This window comes from Agelaius tricolor, unplaced genomic scaffold, assembly GCF_023055355.1.
Source record: "Agelaius tricolor isolate 1412-34295 unplaced genomic scaffold, bAgeTri1.0.p SCAF_23, whole genome shotgun sequence".
NCBI classification, from domain to species: domain Eukaryota; kingdom Metazoa; phylum Chordata; class Aves; order Passeriformes; family Icteridae; genus Agelaius; species Agelaius tricolor.
This window is the reverse complement of record NW_027269283.1, coordinates 7,927,612-7,952,107: the sequence shown is the minus strand read 5'-3', so window position 1 is coordinate 7,952,107 and position 24,496 is coordinate 7,927,612. Positions and strand designations below refer to the sequence as shown.

At 48.0% G+C, this 24,496-nt stretch overlaps 1 protein-coding gene across 2 annotated transcripts; it reads left to right on the top strand.

The window, feature by feature from the left end:
* Positions 1-6,724: 6,724 nt before the first annotated feature.
* On the top strand, positions 6,725-23,708 carry LOC139599466 (DEP domain-containing mTOR-interacting protein-like). Of its 2 annotated transcripts, none has more exons than XM_071446750.1 (9): positions 6,725-7,011; positions 13,561-13,739; positions 17,192-17,315; positions 18,536-18,714; positions 19,568-19,753; positions 20,115-20,255; positions 20,548-20,618; positions 22,266-22,370; positions 23,447-23,708. In XM_071446750.1, exons 1-9 carry the CDS (start codon positions 6,926-6,928, stop codon positions 23,570-23,572), a joined length of 1,197 nt encoding a protein of 398 aa, XP_071302851.1. In that variant the 5' UTR covers positions 6,725-6,925; the 3' UTR covers positions 23,573-23,708. The 2 variants fall into 2 exon arrangements, with proteins under 2 accessions (XP_071302851.1, XP_071302850.1); XM_071446749.1 differs by having other exon boundaries at positions 6,863-6,985.
* Positions 23,709-24,496: the final 788 nt, after the last annotated feature.

The following is a 24,496-nucleotide window of genomic DNA, read 5'->3' as shown; positions in this document are numbered from 1 at the left end:
TTTTGCACCCAAAAAGGCCATTTGTGTTTGATAACATCACTGCTATTATTCCATGGACAGGCTGTGTCCCTTCTGCCTGTAAGGGCTGCTGTGTGGGGTGCAAAGTTTTCACATGGGATTACTGGAAGTAAACAGCACATGCTGGTTCTGGAGAGAGGATTTGGGCCCTTTATTCTGACAACACCAAGGAAGCAGTGATGTCTGTTCTGGATCTCACACTGAGCACAGTCACTGAGACCAGAAGACACAAGGCCTTGATGGAGGACAGGTCACTGCTGCATTGCCCTGTCCCACTCAGTGCTCTGATCCCAGGCCAGCAGCAAGTGCAGCTGGAGCTCCCTGCCACTGTTGATCTGTGTAGGTGCCCTGCAAGGCAGGTGCAGGCTCAGGAGGTGACTCTGGCCTTCACAGCTCACCCACTCCACACAACCAAACACTGGTGCCCTCTGAGGTGTGCAGGCAGGCACTGGGGATGTGCTGCTTTCCCTCCTCATGCTCTCCTATTTCAGAAGGTTTGTCCACAGCAGCCACCTGCCACAGGCTTTGGGCTCAGCAGCTTCACCATCACCCCCCAAACTCCACAGGGACACCCCTGAAGCTCTGCACCTGCCCACTGCTTTGGCAGAGATTTGCAGGATGCAGCCATGGGGTGAAAACTTGAAAATCCCAAGAGGAAAACAAGATGGAGCTGTGTTATCCTGTGGGGAAGCTGTAAACCCTGCAGCTCTGACAGACCTGCAGTGTGATCATTCCTGGCTGGTCAGTCACTGATTTACAGGAGACCAAGAGAGGCTGCCTGGCTGTGTCAGCTCCAGCCATTTGTGCTCTGTCAGCAAGAGGCTGCATCTCCTCAGGAAGGCAGGAAAAGAAACGTCAGCTCCTCCTCTGAGCAAGGCACTGACGTTCGCTTTAGGTGAGATGAAACCACCCTGGATTTATCCTCAAGTGCTGCTTTGCCTCCAACCTGAATTTCACCAACACTGCCCTGATGGCAATGTTTAAACTGGCTAAAAACAGAAGAGATGGAAAAAATACTGAAAAGATCTCCTAGGAGAAGCCTCATTGTACTTGCAGTTACTGAGAACGAGTGGGAGAGACCGAGTCTCTGGCAGGGCTGGCTGCAAGGACTGCCAAGAACAGTCATGTTGTACCTCACCAGGATCATGACTGCTGCTCCAGCAGGAAAATCCAGTGCTATCAGCTCTCCACACTTTGGAAACCAGTTCTTGTCTGTCCCTATAAGCCCTGCCAAAGTGTGCTCCCTCAGAGAGGCTGCTCAGCGTTGCTGAGGCTGGTGAATTTTACAATAGATAAATCAGCTTCTGCCAGGAAAGGCAGAAAGGCTGGAGTGTGTCTTTTATGAAAAAAATTCATCACTTCTGATTGAGATTGGTATCAGCAGTTCTGCACTGGATTGCCCATCTTGCCTTCAATGGAATGGTGTTTTACTACCTAGGGCAAAACCCACTTGTGTATACATTTTTTTCCCTACTCTGCTGACATGGATGGTTAATATATGTAAATTGATGTGCCAGCCTGTATAGAGGCTGTTGTGATCAAGGTCAAAGAGGAATTTTCCTCCTTACAGAATATCTTCTGTGTGTGGTTGTTTCATTGAAGCTTGATACCACTCAAGAGGGAATTGCTGTTTTAATTCTGTGCTCACAAATTGCCTATTGACCCCAGGCATCAGCTGTCACCTTTGGGGAGCAGCTCAATGCACTGGACTTGAATAACAAATCCACTCTGCCCAGACAGGGCTTCAGCAGTCAGGTCAAGCTGCCCAATGTTACTGCAGGACTGGCAAGAAGAGATAGAATCTGAAGCTGAGGCTGCTGCAACTCCCTTAAGCTCCTAGCCCACACCAAGGTGTGTCTCTAAGCTGGTCCCAGACCTTGGGAGGGAGCACAAAGCATAGCAGAGAGGAATTTGTTGAGGAATGGGGAAGTGGAGGTGACAAAGTTCTGTGTCTTGTTGTGTAAGAGCCTTTCTTTTGTTGTCATTTTTTCTTTGTTGGTTTTCTTTTTTCCCAATGAAAACTTTTATTAGTTCATAAAGAAGGTGAGTACTTGGGGGTGTTTTCATTGAAGCTTCAGGTCCCGAAGCAATGCAATCATGGGAGAATTTAATTTTGCAGTGTTGTTCGTTTGTTTGTTTGTTTTCTTGTTTGTTTTCCAACTGAAGTTCTATTCCTTGTAGTTCTGTTCTGGAGAACCAGGACTGAGCTGTATTTGTTTACAATTTTAAGGGCAACAAAGATCCCCCTATTTGTTACTTTGAAGCCAACCAAATTATTTTGGCTTCCACGTAATTACTTTGGGTTAGCAGCCTCTCCTTTCTGTAGAAATATGCAACATATTGCTCAAACATCCCATTTATTTTTTTTTTTCTGGAACAAAATGAAGAACACGCAATGACAGGAGAGCTCCAGCTCAGATTTATAACTGAGTAATGAGAAATTGCTGAATACCGTGTTCGTTTTCTGCCACTAGATGGAAATAAACCTTCCACTTTTCTCTGAGAGCACTGCTGTCCACTCCAGCCCAGGAGTGCAGGATTCTCCAGGGTGCAATGTGCTTCCCTGGTGCACAGCAGCCTCCAGGCTGGCTTTGCTGGCTGCAGGAGCATTCCCTGGCATGGCTGCTGTGGATGAAGGACCTCTGTGCAGGATGCTGCAGAATTGCTGATGTGCTGCTCCAAGTGGAGGGGTCGATGCCAGGTGGCCTCTGGTGTTTGCTGTGGCACGGGCACCAATGAGTTAAGCACAAATAGCCCTGGGAGTGGCCCGTGACCTTTACTGGAATAGAAACAGCTTTTCCCAAAGCAGCAGGGAGGGCCTGGCTCCCAAACAATGCTGGGCACTCTGCTGCCAGCCCAGCTCTGGGCTCCAGCCCAGGTGAGCACACCTTGCTGGGGACAAGGACTTGCCCCCAGGGAAATGTTCTCTGGCAAGGACAGCTGGCCTGGGGAAGGGATTTTATCAAATCAAAGCAGGGATTTTATTGTGTTGATGTTGGCAGCGAAATCCTTTTAAAGTTTTTTTAGGGTTTTCTTTTGTTTAAGCGAAATCAAATTTGGTGTGTGGGGTGAGCAGCACTGCCAGCTGCAGCCTGCTGCCATCAGATGGGCAGCTCAGAGCAGGAAAAATCTGCACCTGATCTTGCCAGGCTCTGCTCCCTTGCACGGGAGGTTTCTCCAGCTCTCTGCTTGAAATGCAGGCCTGAACTGCCACTGAGAGGACAAAATTTAGGCAAAGGAGTAAGGCAAGCTCTGCAGCCAGGGACAAGGACGGATGTGACAGCTCCTGGTGTCCTCTGTGCTCACTCCTGGCAAGATTTATAAACAGCTTTTTAATCTTTTTACAGCTTTTTAAAACAAACTCATCTGATTTGTTCCTGTCTTTTCCTCAGCCCTGCTAGGGAAAAAAGAAGGAAACAAAAAAAATCAAAGAGTACTGCACCTTCTATTTGATGTAACAAAGCTGGGAGCTGAAAATAAAGATATTTGGCTGTACCCAGAGCTGCCTCTATCTTTTCTGAACACTTAATGAGTCAAACTACTTCCTAATCTATTGAAACAGAAAATTCAGACACTGCAGTTCCTCTGGAGGGGAGACCTAGGTGAAGGGACTCTGCACATCCATTGTAGGTTGGACTCCAAAGCCATGCTGGGGAAAGCACTTTTCATCTGCAGATTGAGCTGATAACTAATTCAATCTAATTAATCCCTCCATGGAGGGGGAGTGAGGGAGACATATTTAGGGATTGTTTTTCCCAACCCTGAAATTCTGTCACCTCCAGGATGGAGTTAACAGCAGCTTGCTGGGTGTATTCCCTACATTCCCTTCAAAAAGGGGAACAAAACGCTTTGGGGGAAAGCTCAGATCTGCAAAGGACTCTACTGAGGTTAAATAAGAGCTCGGTGCTGTGAGCACAGGGTTTTGGTTTAACATCCCTTTTCTCCTGAATTGGTGAGGTGCTCTTCCCATTAAATGTCAGAGTAAAAAGCCCTGAGGTTGTGACATTCAGAGTGTTGAGCTGAAGGAGAGCAGAAGTTCCTCCAGGCCTGGATCCTTGCTCTGGTGTGCACCAGTACCAGAAATCAGGGAAAGAAGAGAAGAAATTGTGAGTGAGCTCTCCACTAATGTATTCTTGTAACTTCCATCACTGAAAACAGAAGTAATCACCTGGATTTCCATGTTCAATACCAAGACCTGTCCTTCATGAATTTACCTAATTCCTTTTTAAAATTAATTTAGATTTTGAGGCTTAACATCCAGTATTGATAATTTGCACAGTTTATGCATCTGGAGGGGAAAACCCTCCTGTCAAGGAGTTTGTCTCAAGGCTGCTGACTCATTTCATGAGCTTGGCCCTGGTCCTTGTTGGGAAAACAGCCACTCCAGCCACCTCCTTTATGACAGCTACAGCTTTACAGTGGTGCTCTGTCCTCTCAGGAGAAGCGTTAGCCCATCCCCCTGCCCGTCATCCTCACAGGCAGCTTTCCAAGCACAGCTCCCTCCATCCTCAGCAGCCCCAGATACCCCTGCCTGCTCTGCCCTCACTCTGCTCCCCTGACTGCTCCCCAAGCTTGAGATGGGGAGATAATATATTTTTAGTAGCTTCTCTTCCTTTTTTGTGTGTCTCAAGTAGAAGCATTAATGTCTATTTTAAAGGACACATTTTACAAGGTTATTTATTGGAGAAGTAAGCTTTTTCCTTCTGTGTTTTTCATGGAAGAAGCTGGCAAGAGCTGAAATCCTTTACCTTGTTACTGTAAAACACTCTCAGAATTGGAGCTGAGTATTTATATATATATATATATATATATTTTAAGGAAGATAGTTATTATATATGTATATATTTTTCTTAAAGAAAGATAGTTACTATATATATTTTTTTAGGAAGATAGTTACTTATATATATATTTTAAGGAAAATAGTTACTATATATATATATTTTTAAGGAAGATAGTTACTAAATATACTAAATATATATATTATATATATAAAATATATATATATTTATATATATATATAAATATATTTATATATATATATTATATATAAAAAAGTAACTATCTTCCTATATATATATATATATATATATATATATATATAAAGGAAGATAGTTACTTTTTTTTTTTTTAAGGAAGATAGTTACTATCCAATGATTGAAGATAGTTATGATGATTAAAACAGCAGCAGTTTCTCCATAGCCGAAGCAGCACAGTGAGGAATGGGATGGGCAGATTTGGGGGGCTCTCCCCACTGTGCTCCCGTTGGGAATGAAGGATGCTGCAGCAGGGCAGGGACCAGCCCAGCCTGCCCTGGGCGCCCCCCTTGAGCTGAGCCTGGCTCGGCCAGCCCGGAGGGGGCTCCAGGAGCCGTCCCGGGGCTGTTCTGCCTTTCTGGCCATGGGCAGAGCCGCCCCGGCAGAGCCCGGACAGAGGAGCCTTGTGGGCACAGCCCATCCCATCCCATCCCATCCCATCCCATCCCATCCCATCCCATCCCATCCCATCCCATCCCGCTGCTCCGCTGTTTGCCTTGGACGGCAGCGCTGAGCTCTGCCCAGCCCCGCTCGTTCCCTCTGCTGCTCCTCCACCGCCAGGGAGCCAGAACAAAACCAAAGTGCCTCAGCTACCGTGGTGCCTTTACCCCGTGTCCCCTGCTCCTCATGCTGCTCTTCCCAAACCCCCAGCCCAGGTGGGTGGATTTAGGAGCATTTATGGGATTGGGGGATGTAAGCCTGGAAGTCTGTGCCAATGGAGACAACGGCAAACTCACTGCCTGCTGATGAATTACTGCCACGGAGGAGCTAAATAAAGACAATGTTTAGTTTATTGATGCTTTATTAGACTTTAATTGAAGCAGAACCTCCTTAGCTGATAAAATTTCCTTCCCTGCCCTCACACTCATATTCTCCACACTCTCTTTTGGTAGGTTTCTTTTGTGTTTCTGAGGTTTGGTCCCCCATGCCAGGCAGTATTTTTCACTCCTGATTGAGGTGATGGAAGCATGATTTTACAGGAACCTGACCGTAGTGATGGATGTAATTAACCCTCTCCACATCCCAGTTCCTCTGCCTTTTTCTTTGCTGGTCACCATTGCTTTCAGGTCAGCTCTGGCCTTGCAGAAAGTTCCTCAAATAATGGGAATGATGAGTGGTAGGGGCACATTTTAGAGGTGATATCAGTGTCAGCTTGGCACCAGCAGAGCTCCAGGCTCACCAGTGCCAGATCTGGCAATTCACAGCCTGTGCTCCTCCAGCCTGACCAGTGCCAGATGTGGCCATTCACAGCCTGTGCTCCTCCAGCCTGACCAGTGCCAGATCTGGCCATTCACAGCCTGTGCTCCTCCAGCCTGACCAGTGCCAGATCTGGCCATTCACAGCCTGTGCTCCTCCAGCCTGACCAGTGCCAGATCTGGCCATTCACAGCCTGTGCTCCTCCAGCCTGCACAGAGGGAGGCTCAAGCTGCTCTGATCCCCCTCCAGCAAGTGCTGGCCGCGGTGTTGGATGCGTCCCAACCTGCGGCAAGGCAGGGAGCCCTCCGGGAGGAAGATGGGAGCAAGGCACACGGCTTGCCTTGGGGAACAGCACATCTTTAACCCACATAGGAAGGTTACAGCCTAAGGAAGGAACCGCTTTGTCCATCTTTGGCTCATCCCCCGGGCGCTGAGTGCCCGGAGCCATCCCCCGGCAGCGCAGGGAGCATCGCGGTCACCTCCGCGGCTCCCAGCGAGGCAGCAGCCGGCAGAGCCGGGCTCAGATTGCAGCAGGCTCCTCCTCCGGAGCCTGCCCAGGAGGAGGAACCCGCGTGGGGCCGGAGTCAGCAGCTCCGGGCTGCCTCACCTGCCCGGGGCCAGCGGCGGGGGCAGCAGCATCTTCCCGGCCTGCCCATGGGGAGCATCGCCGGCCCGGCATGGAGAGCCTGAGCAGCAGCCTCAAGAAGAAAGCCACGGAGCAGCACTACAGGGCTGAGGTGATGATTGCTGGAGAGCAGCTGAGGTAGGAGGTCCTGGGGTCCTCCTGCACACGGGGATCTGGGCTGTGTCCCGTTAGCAGCAGGCTCAGAGCTTTATCCTTGAGAGAGCTCTTTCCCCCTCTCCAGTGCGTGCTGATCCTTCCTTCATCCGCCAGAGTGCTGAGCCAGCTCCTCTTCTCTTATACCTTGTCCTGCTGCTCCTCTCTGGCGTCTCCCACCCTTCCTCCCAGGTACCAGGGCACTGACGGCTGAGTTTAGATGGCCACAGATTGTTTTGTGCCGTTCCACCTTCCCCAAAGCACGGGGAGTGATGAGCAGCCCCCACCAGGTCCCTGACCCTGGCTGGATGAGGACAGCAGCACTTCTGGGGATGCTTTTGGGGTAACTTGGAAGAGCATTCCATGTGCCTGGACTGGATCTTCCCTTTCCTGAAAGTCTCTTTTGGGAACTTCTGTAGTCCCAGTCCTTTAGTAGTTTCTGAGGGTTTTCTTCTTATGAAGACAGAAATCCATCCTCCTATGCAGTGTGTGGCTGAGAAAATGTGTTCCTTGTGTATGTGGGGTCAGAGCCCCCTCCTTGCTTCTGAGCATCTGACTGTGGGCTTTCCTAGCTCTAGAGCAGTTTGCTTATTTGTATCTGGAGCTATTCTGGTCTGTTATGAATTGTGGGTGGAAAATAGGAAATATATCCTTGATAATGTAAATAGTCCAGAGCCTGAGTGTGCTATCATCAGAGCCCTAAAATTAGCTTGGTGTAGCTTTGTTGTCCATTCTCAGTGAGCACTGTTAGCTTTAGCTTTATTATTTGTACTGTACAAAGGATTGATAATTTCCACCTAAGGACTGGGGCCCCATCTTGAGCATACAGCCAAGGGACAGAGCAGGTTTATTCATATTTATATTTCCAGTAACTTATCTGGAGTGACTGAGCTTTAAGTTGAGCCCCACAGCCTGGGCCAAAGGAAGGGGTCAGGTATCGAGAGAGAAAATAAAATAAAATACCCAAGCTGTGTGTTAAAGCTGTGTTCCATATTTGGGGGTGATGTGACTTCCCCATGCCTGTTGCAGGACAGGAGCAGATCAGACCCTGGGCCATTTGGTGATTGTGATGTAAGCATGAGAAGGGGATACAGTAAATTTCTTAGTGAACAGAACTCTTCCAGTACACTGCACACTGGGCTAAAGGTGAATAGAAACCCCAAAGTTTATGTAGTTTTGGGGACATCCATCTTTTTTTTCTTCTTCTTCTTTATTTTTTTCCCCATAGCTGCAGTGCCTTGAAGTTTCCTGGTTTGGGGAGCTCCCAAAATCGGCGACTTCACATTGAGGGAGAGGAGGGTCCTTTGCTGGGGCTGTTCATGCAGCAGTTGCATCCTTCTGCTTTGGTCTGTGCAGGAGCCTGTTCCTGGTGCACAAGGATGGGAAGGAGCTGTTGGTGTAAAACCTGGGGAGGAAAATGAGGAGGTGGGCACCAGCCTGGAGCTGGGCTGATCCTTCCACTGAACCTCTGGCTGGAAAGGGAATTGAGAATGGAGTCAGAACACACAGAGTTTGAATTTCTCCCTTGTGTTTTGGGGATCTTACAGCCTGGCAGGTCAGGAATGAGTGGTATGGATCTTCCTGCATAGCTGCTGGAGAGCAATGGAGAAACTGAGGCAGAGAGGCTGGGTGACGTGTCAGACAGCATCAGATGGACAGGGATAAATGCCCACATTGTGCTCCCCTGCTCTTCCCCAGATGTGGAATACAGAGGCATGGAAAGGAGCCTGCCCTGACTCAGTAAACCTCCATCAGCAAATAACGCTGCTGTACCCACACGAAACATCAAACATTTGTTTTTCCCTGCTCCCCGCTTCCTGCCCTGCCTCCCCACTATTACATTAAATCAAACAAACCTTTGCTCCATCTTTACAGTTCTTTGGCTTCCCAGCAAGTTTGCAAATGCCTCAGAGTTTGGTTTGGCCAGAGGGGTGAGTCTGTTCAGTGTCAGGATGTGTTTCCCAGCCAGGAATAGCTGCACAGTGAGGGCTGGAGGAATGCTCCGTGTGGATGGCTGGGAATGAAGTGGATCCTGAAGGAATCAGTGGGAGATTGGCCAGGGGGATTTAGGTTTGCCTATCTGCCAGGGTCCCTCTAATTCAACAGCTGCCTGGTTCAGGGAGGGGGAAAAAATTTTGTATTTTGAGTCTCTCTTCACTAGAAAGCCAAAAATAAAATTTTCAGTGATATTTTGGCCTTGAATCTGACAGAGCTGCTGGCTCAGGCTCATTCCTCACGTCTGCTGTCATTCCTCTTGTGTCAGACATAAAAACTTGCATGAAAATCACACTGGTTTTATTGGGCGTTGTGTATTCCTGGGTGGCATTCTGTAAGAGAGGCCCAATTAGTCACTTCTAATTGCAACAAATGGCTTATCTGCACAGAGAGGTTCTGGAGCAGCTTCCTTGCTTTGCATTCACACCCTGCTGTAATCAGAGTTCCTCAAGTATGGACAAGCCCTGGTGCACTTTCATCTGGGTATTCCCATGGTCAAGAGAAGCAGCTGTGCTCTAATAGCTCTGTTCATCTGCATTAATCACTCCTAAACATAAAATGTACTCAGTAAATTTATATCTTGCACAGGAAAAGTGAGAGGAGAAGGAAAATTTTTTCCTACAAAGAATGAAATTGCAATTTCTGCCACTGTCCAAAACTTTCAGAGCTGGCAAGTGTTTTATTTGGATACTCAAACTGAAATGCTGTTAAATAAAGTGCTCATTCTTTGATGCTCTGGAAATTGGGCTCACTAAAGGTGTGTGGCTGAACGTGCCAAAATTTGTATTCTTGCCCAAAAGTCATTTGTCTGCAGGAGGTTTGGTGGTTCTCTGTTGGATGTGGATCTCTTATGGAGAGCATGGTGTCCTTGAGGAATCATGGGGCACTGCTTGATGTAACAGTGAACTTTATTCAAAGATGAGACTTCATGGTCAGAATGTCCTTAAAAAGCTAATTATTACATTTATAGCCCTGGTGAGAGGACTGGGAAGCAGACTTGTGTTTGCTGGGATTTCTTTTTGAGATTTAAATCTTCCTATCCTTATATTTAAATCCAGGGAAAATGAAACCTCTCAGTACCACTTTGGGCTGTCACAGGCATGCAAAGCCTGTGTCCCTACATGTACTGGTGCTTTTTCAGACTGGGGGTGATGCAAACTGGGCTTTGCTGAGCCCATTTTCAGCAAAATGTGCAGTGTTTGCAGCAGCTCTTTTGCCTGAATGTGCCTCTCCAGCAGCAGCTGCTTTGCAGAAATGCTCCTGTCTCTGTTGCTGCCTTTTAGTGAGCTCTTAGTTGTTGTTTTGGTGGTTTTGTTTTTGGGTTTTTTTGTTTGTTTGTTTGTTCCTGTGAAGATAGGAACAGAAAAGAACTTTTGGATGATGCATCTTTCCAAGGCCACTCATTTGTTCTTAGCTGCTGTGGCGCTGTGAACTGGAATTAATATCCTTGAAAGATCCACCTTGTCATTTGAGATGCTCAAGGTTTGTTTACATGGGAGGTGAGGGAGAGTTTATTCCTCTTCTGTTTGGATGTCCCTTTCCACAAGGTTACCCAGGATGAATAATGATGGCTTTGTAGTGACCTTGACAAAGAAACAATTTGCTTTCCCAACACAACCTTTCCAAAGCAAACGCACGTGGAGGCTCTGCCTGCCAAGCCAGGAGTGTTTCATAAGAGCCCATTCTCATGTTCCAGCAAGTGTTTCATCCTGACCTTATTCTGCTTTTATTTTTTTTTCCCTTTTGAAGAAGTAATATGTCCACAGGGTGGATTTTGCCAGCTAGAAAACTCATAATATTGCATATTACTATACGTGTCCTTAATCTTATTTATCTGGAAGCATGATTAGAACCCACTCCTGGTTTCACCAGCTTTGTTTTTATAACATCACACAAGAGCTGTTACATCCTGTGCCTGAAGGACAAAGTTTGTCTCTTCAGGGTTGACAGGAAACAGTAAACAAGAGGAAAGTGAAAAGTCTGCAAGGACATTCCAGTCGAGCCTCTTCCGCTGCCCTGAGTCTGCAGGACAGAGGGAAAACTCGTCACGAGTTTAAAACAGCACTTAAAGGTCCAAAATGCTGCTCCAGAAGTGCTGAAATACCACTTAATTCCTGTCCTGGCAGCTGCTCCCGAACAAATATTTTCAGAATAAATGTATTTTTTAAATTTTTAAATCTTAGGCCTTGGCAGCGTTGCTTCCTAAAAATATTTTCTTTTTAAATTTTATTTATCTCCTTCAAAATCTCTGCATTTTTTAATATATTCTGAAATGTGTTCAAATAAAAGGAATAAAATAGTGAAAATAGTGTTCTCCTAACCAGTTTTTATTCAGGCCTTGTGTGATTATGGTCTATGTATTATTATATGTATAGGGTGTGTATGTGAGTGTAAATATATATATATTCATATATGTAGACTCCTATACAATAGACTATATATATTCTATATATAGACTCCTGTAGACTCTTGGTGGCAATAGAGCACTCCTGGAACATTTCTTATCTTTTCCAAGTAGTCCTCTAAAGTGCCTTCCCACTTTTTGATTTTGAAGGAGAGAAAACATAAAATTGGCTGTGTCTTCCTCCGTGGGTGGGGATCCTCTGCTTGCAGTCAGAGGATGTGCTGCTGACTGTGTCTGGTTGCATTTTGACAGTGGACCATGAAATAAAGGAAGAAAAAAGACAAAAACTCTAATAATAGCCAGGCAGCTGTCTGTGGAGTGTTCTTTCTGGGTAAATTCCATCTGCAGAACGAGTGCTGCTCACATGTGGGAATCAGCCTTCCAGGTAAAGAGTGAAAGGCTGGGTATGGACCTCAGGATTTGAGGGAGGACTGTGCAAGGCAAGGCCAGGAGCCAGTTCTGCATGAATCTTTAGTTTAGTATTTTAATTAGCAGAAAGTTCTGAAAACTTCTGTCAACTTCTCAGCATTACTTGCAACGATCAATTACTAATTATTCTTCCAACAAAACATTTGATGGTAAAACTTTTAGGAACTTAGTATTTATAAATCCTACAATATAGGATGATCACTATTAGCTGAGAGTTTTTAGGGTATTCAAACTTCTTGTGAGGTACTTACAAGTTTTGTCCAACAGGCAAAAAGAACAAAAGAACCTGAGGCATGAAATAACAAAAGGCTGCAGTGTTTATTGCCCTAGTAAAATTCACTGGCCTGGGGCAAAACTGGGAATTGCGATGAATAATTTGAAACAAAAACCATTCTGGAGTTACAGAGATGTTTAATTAACATCTCCCCTTGGAGCCTGCTGCACTCTGGGCATTTTCCAGCAGTGGTGTTTTGGGAACAGTCATGGCTACAGGGCAAAGTTTGGCCCCGGGACAGATCTGCTGCCAAAGTGGGCTGGCTTTGGCTGGAGCACAGAGGAGCTCTGTGCCTTGTGCCTCACTCACTTGTTAAGGTCCTTTTGAAAGTCAAAGCTGTGCTCACCTGAGTAACCTTCCCCCATCTACCTTTCCATCAGAGCTGCAGACCAGCCATAGCATCGGGGTTGTTGGAAGAGGAGGGTTGTTTTTGGGTAAACTCTGTCCGAATCAATCCCAGCTGGAACCAGAGAAGGCCAGGACTGTTCTCAACTGCTGCTGTGGGTTAGTGGGTACAGGGGTCAGGTAGTGCTGGGATCCACCTGGCACTGTTTGCCTGGACAGGAGAAGGGAGGGCTCCTTTACTGCTCCCACCTGGAGTTATGAGTAAGGCTCTGTCCTGGGGGCAGCTTTATTGCAGCTTTCGTGGCCATGGGGAAGGAGAACTAGACATGGAATCATGCCAAGAGATGTATACAAATACAAATGTGCTATTTGCATATACAAATACATGTACTTTTTATTTTCTGAGTTTTATCCCCTCTTCACCCTCTTTGCCTGGCTGCTGTGGGTTTTAGAGGCTTGTTTAGAATGAAAATACATGTATGGGTCAGACTGTATTGTGGTATTCCCATGGCCTCTGTTCAGAGAGAAGCTGTGAGACAAGCAGAGAAGAAGGAAAACACCATTCTTATCTCGCTTGCTGTTGTGTTGTGCTAAAGTAGAATGCAATATGGAGACTGTTTACCCAAAATGAGGATGTTTTGTTCCCTTGGCCTGCCAGGTGTGTGTGTGTTGGACTGTCAGGGGACAGTCATGAGAGAATCAGAGTTCAGTTGTGAGCGAGTGCATGGCAGATACAATGTACATAGTACAGTATAATAAAGTAATTAATTATCCTTCTAATGATGGAGTCAGATGCATTATTCTCTCTCCCCTTCATCAGAGTCACCTTTAATTTACAATCCTGTATCTGCTCAGGCAACCTGAGCAGTGGCAGGAGGAGAGAAGGGGATGGTGGAGAGGCTCCCTGGGATTAGCTGATGCACTCTGGCAGTGCCGAGGGGTTTGGTTGAATTGCTCAGTCCCTGACTGCTTGGCACCGGCCCCGGCACATCCAGGGTGGTTTCTCTCCAGGCTGGACAGCTCTGGGCCATCAGACCCAAGCTCCCCTGAGAGCCCAGCTGTGCTCAGCGGCTGCTGTTCCCCCCAGGCTCCGTCTCCACGATGGGAAGCTGATCAAGGACAGGAGGTTCCACCTGCGCACGTACCCCAACTGCTTCGTGGCCAAGGAGCTGACGGACTGGCTGGTGGAGCACAAGGAGGCGCCCGACCGCGAGACCGCCATCCGCCTCATGCAGAAGCTGATGGACCACTACATCATCCACCACGGTGTGTGGGGCCCCTGCCGCCCCCAGGGCAGGGCTGTGCATCTGCTCAGCCTGTGTGGGACGTGGCCATGTCCCTGTGTGCCACCTTGCCGTGGGTGAGGGCTCCTGGAGAGGCTGGGGAAGGCTGGATGGGGCTGGGTTGGTGTGAAGCTGTGTGCCTTTGGGGATGTGCCAGGCACTCAGCACTGGTGAGGGCACAGCTCCAGTGCTGCGTCCAGTTCTGGCCCCTCAGTTTGGGAAGGATGTTGAGATGCTTGAGCGTGTCCAGAGGAGGCAACAAGGCTGGTGAGGGGCTTGGAACACAAACCCTGTGAGGAACAAGTGAGGGAGCTGGGGTTGGTTACCCTGGAGAAAAGGAGACTCAGATGTGACCTGATCACTTTCTACAGCTCCCTGAAAGGTAGTAGGGTGGGGTTGGTCTCTTTCACCAGGCAGCACTGACAGAACCAGAGGACACAGTCTCAAGCTGAACCAAGGGAAATATAGGTTGGATATTAGGAAAAAGTTTTTTACAGAAAGGTTGACAAAGTTCTGGAATGGCTGCCCGGGGAGGTGGTGGAGTCACCATCCCTGGATGTGTTTAAAAAAAGCCTGGATGTGACACTCAGTGCCATGGCTTCGTTGAGGTGTTGTGGCTGGGTTGGATTCAATGATCTTGAAAGTCTCTTCCAACCCAGTCATTCTGTGAATTTTGTGAGTTCCCAGCCCACCAGAGAAGGAGCTTGGGCTGTGCACTGGTTAAATGACATCTAAAGTGAATCCCCTTTGAAAGCAAGCTCAGTAACACCTGACCTGTATTCCTGTACCCAGGCAGGTGGGTGTTTGTACAGCAGCTGGTCTGGCCCATGTCTGTGTCATGCAGAAGTGGAAGCTGAATTATAGCACATTTCACCTCTGCACCATAAGACCCCAGTACTCCTCAGTTTCCTCATGCTGGGACAAAGAGGGTTCTGGAGTCCACATCACTCCAAGGAAAATTTAATCTGACACCTGTGAACCTGAACCTGAAGCTGAAGCAATCCTATAGGAAAGCCTCCCTTGGGATTTGAGTGTATGCTGCCATTACAAAGGCTTGTCTGTGGAACCTAATTAAAAAGAAATTAAAAAAGGAAGTGTGGAGAAAAAGCAGCTTGATGCTCAAGCCCAGCTCTTGGCAGTAGTCATGTTTTTTTCTTTTTAAAATTTCTTTGGAACTTTCAGGAGTTTTGAATTAACTCAGGTCAGCTACTGGGCTTTGTGCTGCAGAGCAAGGTCCAGCCCTTGGTCCTGATATAACAACAGAAAACAAATTGTGCTTCAGATGGGCAAAAAGCAATTCCTGTCCATGTGGTTTTCAGGCCCAGCCAGGAACAAAACCCCCAGACTGTCAAACAGCCCTGGAACACGTGTGCCATGGGTGGGAAGGGCTGTGGCTGAGCTGCCAGGGCTTTGGGCAGGAGCTGGGTGCTGGTTTGTCACACCAGGATGCAGCTGAGGAGACAGAAGCAGATGATGACCACACCAAACCAAACCCTCTTCTCCCCCCTCTTTTCTGGGGTCCAAAAATAGCTGCCTTTGACCACTGCAATGCAAACACTCCCTGTTGCCATCTGCTCCTTGCTGAGGGTAATGCCCTTTACATTAAACTGCCTAGAATAAAAATAAACTGCTGCTGGGCTTTATCACAAAAATACTGAAGCAGGGAGTTCTCAGTTAACCGTTAACACTTACACCTGGTTATTTTTCCATCTCTCTGGCTGACAGTTTCAAATAAATCCATTAGTTAATTAAACCTGTGCAGCCCTGGGTGCCAGCACTGTTTTGATTGCATATTAAGACATGTCCCTCCTGCTCCTGTGACAATTCCTGGCAGGACACAGAAGCTGACTTTCCAACTTGCCTTGTGTCCATTAATTTTGTTAGTCCTGTGGAAAGAGGGCTGCCAGCACAGTGCTGGGTGCTTGGCAATTGTCTGGCTGAGCTGTTTGCCCTCGTGTCCCCTGGCATCCAGATAATTACCTCATGAAGATCATTGTGCTGCCTCTTAATTGTCTGGTGTGCTCTGAGCTTTGGTTCTGTTACACACTGGAAACACAGTGAAATTGGTCTTTAAATAGAAAAAACTGCTTTGGTTTTCTATGGGCACAGTCCTGTAGGATTTTTTGTTCTATTCCTGGTTGCAGTGGCTTTGGAATAGCTGCTCCTTGGAATGATGAGGCTGCAGACTTTCACTTAAAACAAAGGTTGTTAAAACAACTTTCTCATCCTGCCCTCGTGCTCGGTGAGTCACAGCTTTAGAGTCCTGATTGCATCTGAGACAGCTGCTCTGCAGGAATGATGAGCCCGAGATAATCTGACAAGTTTTGGCATTTTGCTGCTCACCTGAAGGGGAATGTGGTTTTGCCAGTCTGCTCAGAAGGATGAAAAAGAGTTAAAAATTTCACAAGAAGTACCTTGATTCTTTTGAATTTTACTCTAGTGGATGATGTTACTTTAGTGAGGAAACATTTGTGGTTTTTCTTTTCCCTTTGACTAATTTTCTTTGCTTTCCAGGCATATTCTTTATTCTGGTTTTTGTTGGTTTTTATTGTTTGGGGTTTTTTTACCACTTACATTTCTTCTTCTTGCTTCAGGTGGATGCGGCTGAAGGCAGGCTGACTTTTAAGAGCTGAACTATGACTTTTGGGCTGGGTTTTTTTGGTCTTTATTTTAGTTTTGTTGTTGTTGTTATTTTTAACTTGTAGTCTAGGAGTCTGTTTCAGGCAGGTTTATCTCACATATTTAAATATTTGATATCCCAAATATTTACCTGCTAAAGGTTACATGAACTATAAAGCCATGCATTTACAGACTGTGTGCCCATCCCCAGGATGAATCCCAGGCTTTCCATACAGATTTAATTATTCCAGTTGTATTGCACCTGGCTTTGAAGGAAAGTTTCTCTTGAGGTCAGTTTGCCATGCAAATGAATTGGGCAGGGTTGGCACAAAATTATGTGGAACCGTTTGTGTCATTTTTTTTTTAGCTTATGAGTATTTTTGATAGACAGAGGTGATTTTATGGGAGCTTGAGTGCAGTGTGGTTTTGTTTCCTCTGTTCTCTAAGTCTGCTTATGTGTGGCTGTAGCTTTTAAAAAAAAGTTGATTGAGGCAATTCTGTTCATCCTCTTTTAGTCCAAATCGAAACATTAATACTTAAATTAAAAAAAAAAAAAAAAAGTCCTGTTCTTTCTAATGAATATTTTAATGTTTGGGACAAAATGCAGACTCCCAACTCCATCTTTGCCAAGGTCTGTACTTTGGGATTGGCCTCTCCCAGCAGCATGAGCTTCAGCTGTTCATGGGCAGGTAATTTTTGGGGACTGAGGGCTTGGCTGCAGATTGTTCCATGGGACGAGTGGCACAGGGAGGGACGTGGCACGAAGCCCTCACAGCCCCTGTGTGTCCCTGACACCCCTGCCCTGTGTTCCTGCAGTCTGTGACGAGCACTCGGATTACAAGGATGCCAAGCTGCTCTACCGCTTCCGCAAGGACGACGGGACCTTCCCCCTCAGCAAGGACGTGAAGGTGTTCCTGAGGGGGCAGAGCCTTTATGAGAAGTACGTGAGTCCTGCCTGGCGCTGGGGCACTGGGACTGTGCCCTGCTGCCTGCTGCTGCCCTGCAGCTGGGAGCCCCTGGCTCTGCTTCTCCTCCTCTGCACTCCCTGCTGTCCCGCTGGGAAATGCTGATTCCTGCGCCCTGCCACGGCAGCAGGACAGCCAGGGCACGGGGCTGGAGCTTGGTATGAACTCGTGGGTGCTTCCAAGGGCTCCAGCCCATGTGCAGGATCTGGACGTGCTGCAGGGAAGTGCAGTCTGGGTGCTCCTGGGGTGAGCACATCCAGGGGCCATTCCCAGCACTCTTCCAGCCTCCTCGTGTGGACTGCTTCCACCAGCTCTATTAGGACTTATGTCCCACCCAAATCAGCAAGGGATGGGACTTTCAGGACCCTCGTGGGCCTGGGTTCCTGCCCCTTTCTTAGCCCATTAGCCTATTTAGGCTATTCATAGCCCATTTCTTAGCCTAATTTGCAAAATTTGTAATGGAAAAGGTTATTCTCAGAGAGTAGAGAAAAATCCTTCCACCTCCAAGTGTTTCATTTTCGTTGTGTCAGTTGTTTCTGGTTCTAAATCCAAGCCATTCCAGAGTTTAACCCCAGCCCACTCTCTGGACCTGTTTCCTTCAACAGCCTCTTCACAGCTTCACATCCTCCGCGCCCTGGCAGGGGGAGTCACAACCCGGCCCTGAAGGAGGGTCCTCCCTCCGGCCGGGTGGTGATTTTGGGTGTGTCCCTGCCCCTTTGCCAGGTGCGCATCCCTCGTGCTTGGCCCTTGATCCGCAGCCGTGCCCTGGGATGGGGAGCGCGTCCCTGCGCTCTGATGGCTGAGCCGGCTGCACCCTCTCGTGGAGACACCGGATTCAGCGCTCACTCGCTGCCAGGGAGCGCCTGCTGACCGAAACCCACCTTGTCCTTGCACTTGGACCCTCTGCCGTCTGTTACCCACGCTCAGTCGCTTGCTTGGCTTTCCCTGCGGTCTTTAGCTGAGCTCACAGCCCACCTGGTTCTGCTGGAGCTGCTGCCTCGCTGTGCTGAAGAGTTACAAAGGTGCCCGACTGCAGCTCCGCGTTCCTCCCTCCCCTCCCGCTGCTCCCCGGCAGGAATGTTCTGGCTGCAATGCTTTTCCCACTGCTCTTGACCTTGTTTCACCCGGCTGCAGCTCCCCTGGGGGCTGCAGGGATGTTTGGCATCACGGGAGCCTTGTCCCACCTCTGTGCCAGGCTGGTGAGCGTGGAGGAGTCGATCCTGAAGGTGAGGGAGGAGAACTCGGTGAAGTACCAGAGGACTTTCCTGGGCTCTGAGATGATCGACTGGCTCATTCAGGAGGGAGAGGTGGAGAACAGGCAGGAGGCAGTGGAGCTGGGCCGGGCCCTGCTGGAGCACGGGATCATTCAGCATGGTGAGCCAGGCTGGAACAAATCCCCATTCATGCCATGCAACAAGTGCTGGTCAAGTGCCCACTTGGAGATGGCAATGGAGCCTTTGAGTTCTATGTTTGGAGCCGGTGACCTTTGAAACTGGAGCAATCTTTACCATCCACAAAGGCTTTGAGATGAAATCTGAGCTCTTGCTCTTCAGTTCTTCAAAGCCGCCGGCCACGGGGCTGGGCTGCACCCCTGGGTTTGGAGGGCTGGGGCGTGAGGATGTCATGTTTAGCTCCTCTTGGCTGGAGATCCTATCCCTCTGCTATAATTAAACTGTAATTCGGAAGGCAGGGAGTCCTCTGAGTGCCTTGGGGCAGGGGCAGCTGGAGGGCTGTGCCACTGAGGGCACCCCTGGGAGATGGCACTGCCTTGGAGGCGGCCCTGCTGTTCCTCCCTCCCTGCAGGCAGAAAAGCTGCAGTAGGGCACAGGGGCGTTAAAAACGATTCATGAAGGTCCCTTTAGTGTCGCTATAGGACACGAAATAACACAACGGGCACACACAGCTTTTTTAAGGTAAAAAAAAAAAAGCACTTTTAATTTCTGGTTCTAACATTTATAGATTTCTAAAAGTGACAGTGGATTGGAGGGTGACAGTGCCACCTCTCCAATGACACTGGACAAACCAACAGTTTATCAGATTTCTCTTCTTCCATAAAAGAATGCAAAACAATAAGTTATTTACATAAAGTGTGTGAGAAAGTCCGTTACAAGAATGTAAACCTCAGAAGGCTTAGAAAAACTTAAAAAATCAGAGTGACACCCTCAGGATATTTGTTATTTATTGTTCCACCCCCTCAGCCTCTCCCTCCTCCCCTGTTCTCTCCTAGTCTCCAACAGGCATCACTTCTTTGACAGTGACATCCTCTACCACTTCTGGATCAATTTCCGGCGGCGGCGGCGTCTGACGGAGCTGCTCAATGAGAACTCTGCCCGTGCCCTCTCCGAGAGCCCTGACAGCCCCTTCTGCCTCCGAAAGCTCAACCCAGAGCCAGGCAACAGCAGCTTCCTCTCTGGTAACCGCGGGTGTGCAAGCAAGGATTAACTACCAGAGTACCCCAGGGATGAGGGTGTCGCTCCAGCAGAGTTTGAGAGCTTCCTCTGGCACCCCATGAAGGGAACACCCATCCCACTGGTTTGAGGTGGATGCCACAATGCACTGGCAGTCTCTAGCACGGCCCCCTGGCCCAGGAAAATAACTCAGCTTAGCATCAGATCAGCTCTTGATCTTTCTTTGAAGCTGGTTTTACTCTTTCTAAGCTCAAATACCTTCTTCTGTGCACACATACCTTTCAAGTGTAGGTCAGGCTTGGGGGGAAGTTTGTTTTTTTACTACTCTGTTTTTCCATAGAAATTTTTTTTATGTGCCTCTTTCAGTCCAGACCAACAAGGAGATCAAAGTTGTCTCAGCAGTTCGAAGGAGCAGCATCACTTCCCTCTCTGGAAACTCCAACACCTACTTCAGTGCTCCTCCTACCTTGGTGTTCCCTCCTGTGGCTGAGTGCAACCCCAAATCAGGTCTGGGCTTCTGCATTGCCTGTTGTTATATGGGAGACATCAACTCCTTCAGGGCACGGGCTCCAGCCCAGGCCCAAACCCATCAAACCCCTCATCCTCACCTCTGCACCTTGATTTGAAAAGCTCTGTGTGTGTTTGGCAAACCACTGGGATGAACTCAAAGGTTTCTGTGTGCAGGAACTGTGGTTCTAACATCTGTTTTCCAGCCCAGGGTGATCCCCAGGCTGCCTTGTTATGCACTTTCCTGTAGAAACCCCTTGATTCTGATGGAATCTGTCACCTTCTGCTCTAGTGTTAAAGAGACCCGTCACCACTGAGGAGCTGCTGTCCCCTGGGGCCCCCTATGTCAAGAAAACGCTGACTGTGAGTGACCATTGGGAGTGGCATTGCTAATCCAGCAGTGCCCAGCTCCCTGCCTGCTCTGTGGTGCTTTTCTGTTGGCTGCTCTGACCTCTCCATACTAAAGCTTTGTCTGCTTGTCACATCATCCTGGCTTTTTGTTGGTGACTCTCTAAGGGTCAATGTCTTCACACGTTCTTGTGGGTGGAAATGTGCTCAGCCCCTCTGAGAGCTTGATGTATATCCATGAGGTAGATCAGGGAAAAAAAAAAAAATTCTGGCCAGGAAAAAAATCTCCCATTTTGGAATTTTTTTTGCCATTGGTCAGGCCCTGGCACAGGGTGCCCAGAGAAGCTGTGGCTGCCCCTGGATCCCTGGAAGTGTCCAAGGGCAGGTTGGATGGGGTTTGGAGCAACCTGGGATGGAGGAAGGTGTCCCTGCTCATGGCAGGAACAAGCTGATCTTTAAGGTCCTTTCCAATCCAACCCATTCTGATATTCTGTGATTTGTGTTCCCTCCAGCTCCATGCCAACTGTAGAATCAGTAAGTCTTGTGGCACTTGGGACACTCACCCTCTGTCACACCCTTTATGCACAGCTTCGTGCATCTTTTAGGTCCCTCTGCAGATCAGGGGTGTTGGTTTGATCCACAGCAGATCAGATGGAGCTGCCCTGGGTGTGGGAACATCCAAGGGCCACTCCTGACCTCCTCATGTTGGGCTTTTTACATGGACAAATCTCCAGGATGCTGCAGACAACTCAAGTCTGGGGCTTTTGCTTTTTAAAATTATTTCTAAAGCCGTAGGACTGGTGGGTGAAAATATTGCAGGGCAGCTCCTGCCCTGTGGATCCTGTTGCACTTGGCTATTTTTGTGTCTCACCCCTTCAGTGCCCACCTCTGAGAGGGGCAGGCTCACAGAGAGCAGTGTGAGACGTGTGAGGGCTGCCTTGCCATGCTGGTTTGGCACCAGGAAATGTGGATCAGGTTCCCAAATTAAGTGTGCTGTACAAAGGGGTGGGATGGAGCAAGAAAAATCAAGCTGGTGATTGGCATGGCACGTCTGAGGAAGTGCTGCTCATTCTCCTCCTGAATGCTCTTGCCCTGCCCTTCAACTCTGCCAGCCTGGGCCTTTCACGGCTCATTTCCTCCTGCTTAGCTCTGCAGTTGCTGTTATTTATTTCTATGGGCCATGTGCAAAGTCCCTTGGGAATTCCTTTTCTCTTTTGGGCCCTTCAGAGGGCTGCAGTAGCACTGCAAACTGCCCTGGCAGGCTGACACCAGAGTGTCCAGGCAAGAGCAGCCCCTTCCAGCCAGGAAATGCTCTGCTGTGCCAAGGGAAAGGCCCAGCAGGTGTGTGTGCCCTGGGAATGTTCCCAAGCATGCTCGAGGTGCTTCACCTTGCACTGGTGCTGCCTGTGATTCTCCTTCCTGCACAGGCTGACAGAGAAATAATTAAAAAAAAATTAATAAATAAATAGTTAATGAATAAAAAATAGAAAGCAGCTTTGCAGGGAGCAATTAATCAGCTCTGCATCTCACTTGGTGCTCAGCCTTTTCTCTCCTGCCCATAACAGGTTAGGATCATGAGCTCTCTGTCTCTCTAGGAGCTGTTGCATCACCTCCCTGCAGGCCATCCCTTGGTTTTTGAAGGAGTTTTTGTTCTCCTTGCAGATTGTGGGGGATGCAGTGGGCTGGGGGTTTGTGGTTCGAGGAGGAAGACCTTGCCACATCCAGGCAGTGGACCCAGGAGGACCTGCTGCTGCTGCAGGGATGAAGGTACTTCTTACCCATGGGGAATGAACAGGAGATTTGTGTCCTGTTTGAGCTTTTTGGGCTGAACACATCCTCCATGATATTCCCACCTGCTGCCCTGGGGATCAGACTGATGGAATGGAGCTCTGGGAGAGATGGAGGGAGGGAGGGAGGGATGTTGTGGGCAGCTGAAACTTAAAAAAATCTCTGTCAAAAATAAACCATCCCTGTGCCAGACTTTGGAACTGTCAAAATGGTTTGAGCTACTAAAGACAAAGCAGAGAATTCCCAGTTCAGTTCCAGTGACTTTATATAACCCCAGGGAGGCAGGGAAGGAGCAGAGCTTTGTCCTGAGTCACAGTTCCTGAAATGCTCAGCTCCTGAGCATTTTGTTTCCCTGCTATTAGCAATGGACTTCTCCATTGAGCTGTTTTCCATGCACACAAAACTTTAATAATATCAAATTGATGCATTGATTTGATTGATCAAGTAACTTCCAGTATTTACAGCTCAGGAGAAATGAACTTAGAGCTTGAAACTCACTTTAGGCCCAGGCATGTGAGTTTGGTGTGCAGTCTTAGGCATGAATGAAAGAAGTGCTGTTTCCCTACAGGAACCCCAGCAGCAAGGGAGTAATTTCTAAAAGCTGATATAAATCTAAAGCCAAATGAATATTTGAAACAATGGAATTTTTCAGAGGCAGAGTGTGACTCCTTGTTTGCTTCAGGCAGGATTGGAAGGGGATGGATGAATTTGTTTCATTTACTCAAGAGCCCAGTTAATTTCTACTTACCTAATCTCATTTGCTACCAAATTGCTGGATGTTAATATTGTGTTTCATTTCCATCTGTGAAATGATCCCCTGCTCATAAATGAGTCTTTTTTTTCCCTCTGTTAGCTCACAGCCTAAATCCCCTTGGTCCCATTTTTATGACACAGTGATTGCAGCCCTGTGATTATTGGTGTAGCTACAGGGTGGTGATGCTTGAGGCTTTCCAGGATTTTGACACGAGTTATTTGCATCTCATCCAGCATTTCCAGCCAGTCCTGGGCAGGAGGTGCTGTGGGGCTGGAGGTGAGCTGTCCCTCCTCTCCTGCAGGTGTGCCAGTTTGTGTTCTCAGTCAATGGGGTGTATGTCCTGCACCTGGACTACCAGACCATCAGCAGCCTCATCATGACAGGACCACGGACCCTGGTGATGGAAGTCATGGAAGCCATTGAATGAGCCAAGGAGCCTCCTGCCACTGCTGTTTGGAAAGGCAGGGATGGACTGTGGGGAGGGACCAAGCTTGACCACTCACTGTGATGTGTTACCCAGGCATTTTGGTGTATTTTCAAATAAATACATTCAAATGGACAAATCTTGGATTTTTACCCTCTTGAAATATTTATCTCTACCTGCTCTCAGAGTGTCTGAGCTCTTGCAGCTCCTTTTTAGTGCCAGTGTGAGAATTCAGCACTTAATGAAGCCCTCCACCAGCCAAGCTGTGAGGCAGGTGGCAAAGCTGGTTAGCAGCAAGAAGTTTATACCAAGTGAGTCTGTCTGAGCTGCCCTGAGCTGTCTGTGCACTCTCCCAAGAACACAATGTGCTCCCCAGATGGCCCCATAAGCTGTGCCACCGGCTCTGTCAAGAAAATAAGGAAATGGATACAGGAATGTGGATTCCTTGTAGAGTCTAAGGCTCCTGCTACTCTCTTGGCTTAGCCACACTCACAGCCAGGGCTGGTTGCTGTTCACAGCTGTTTCTTGAAAAGGTGACACTTCCATGATTGTGCTTTTTGTGTCCCCAGCCCTTAATAATGCTTAATTTCATTAATCAGCTTCACCTCGGCAGGGAGGCAGGCAGAGATTCCCAACATCACAGGCTGCTAGCAAACTAGTGGGGAGCAGTGGGTAAAGGAGGGACCAAAACCAGAGTGTGGCCAAAAGGAAATGTGTCCTGGTCTGAATCTGGCTCTGGGAAGGAACAAAAATGAGTAAAAGCCACCAAAATCCAGCTCCCTGTCAGCTGCTGCTTGAAGGGTGGCTGTATTTGCAGCCAGTGCAAAATATTCCTTGCAAACTACCCTGAAAGTGAGCTAAGTATAGAAAAACAGGTAATAACAAGAAATTAGGGAGGTTTCCTTCTTTCCAGTTCACAGAGCATCC

Bases quoted from the DNA above. Each gene is read 5' to 3' on its own strand.
- LOC139599466 (XM_071446750.1), top strand. From the start codon at position 6,926: ATGGAGAGCCTGAGCAGCAGCCTCAAGAAGAAAGCCACGGAGCAGCAC. The intron at 20,256-20,547 runs GTCTGGGCTTCT...CTTCTGCTCTAG, and splicing joins TGAGTGCAACCCCAAATCAG to TGTTAAAGAGACCCGTCACC. The intron at 22,371-23,446 runs GTACTTCTTACC...CCTCTCCTGCAG, and splicing joins CTGCTGCTGCAGGGATGAAG to GTGTGCCAGTTTGTGTTCTC.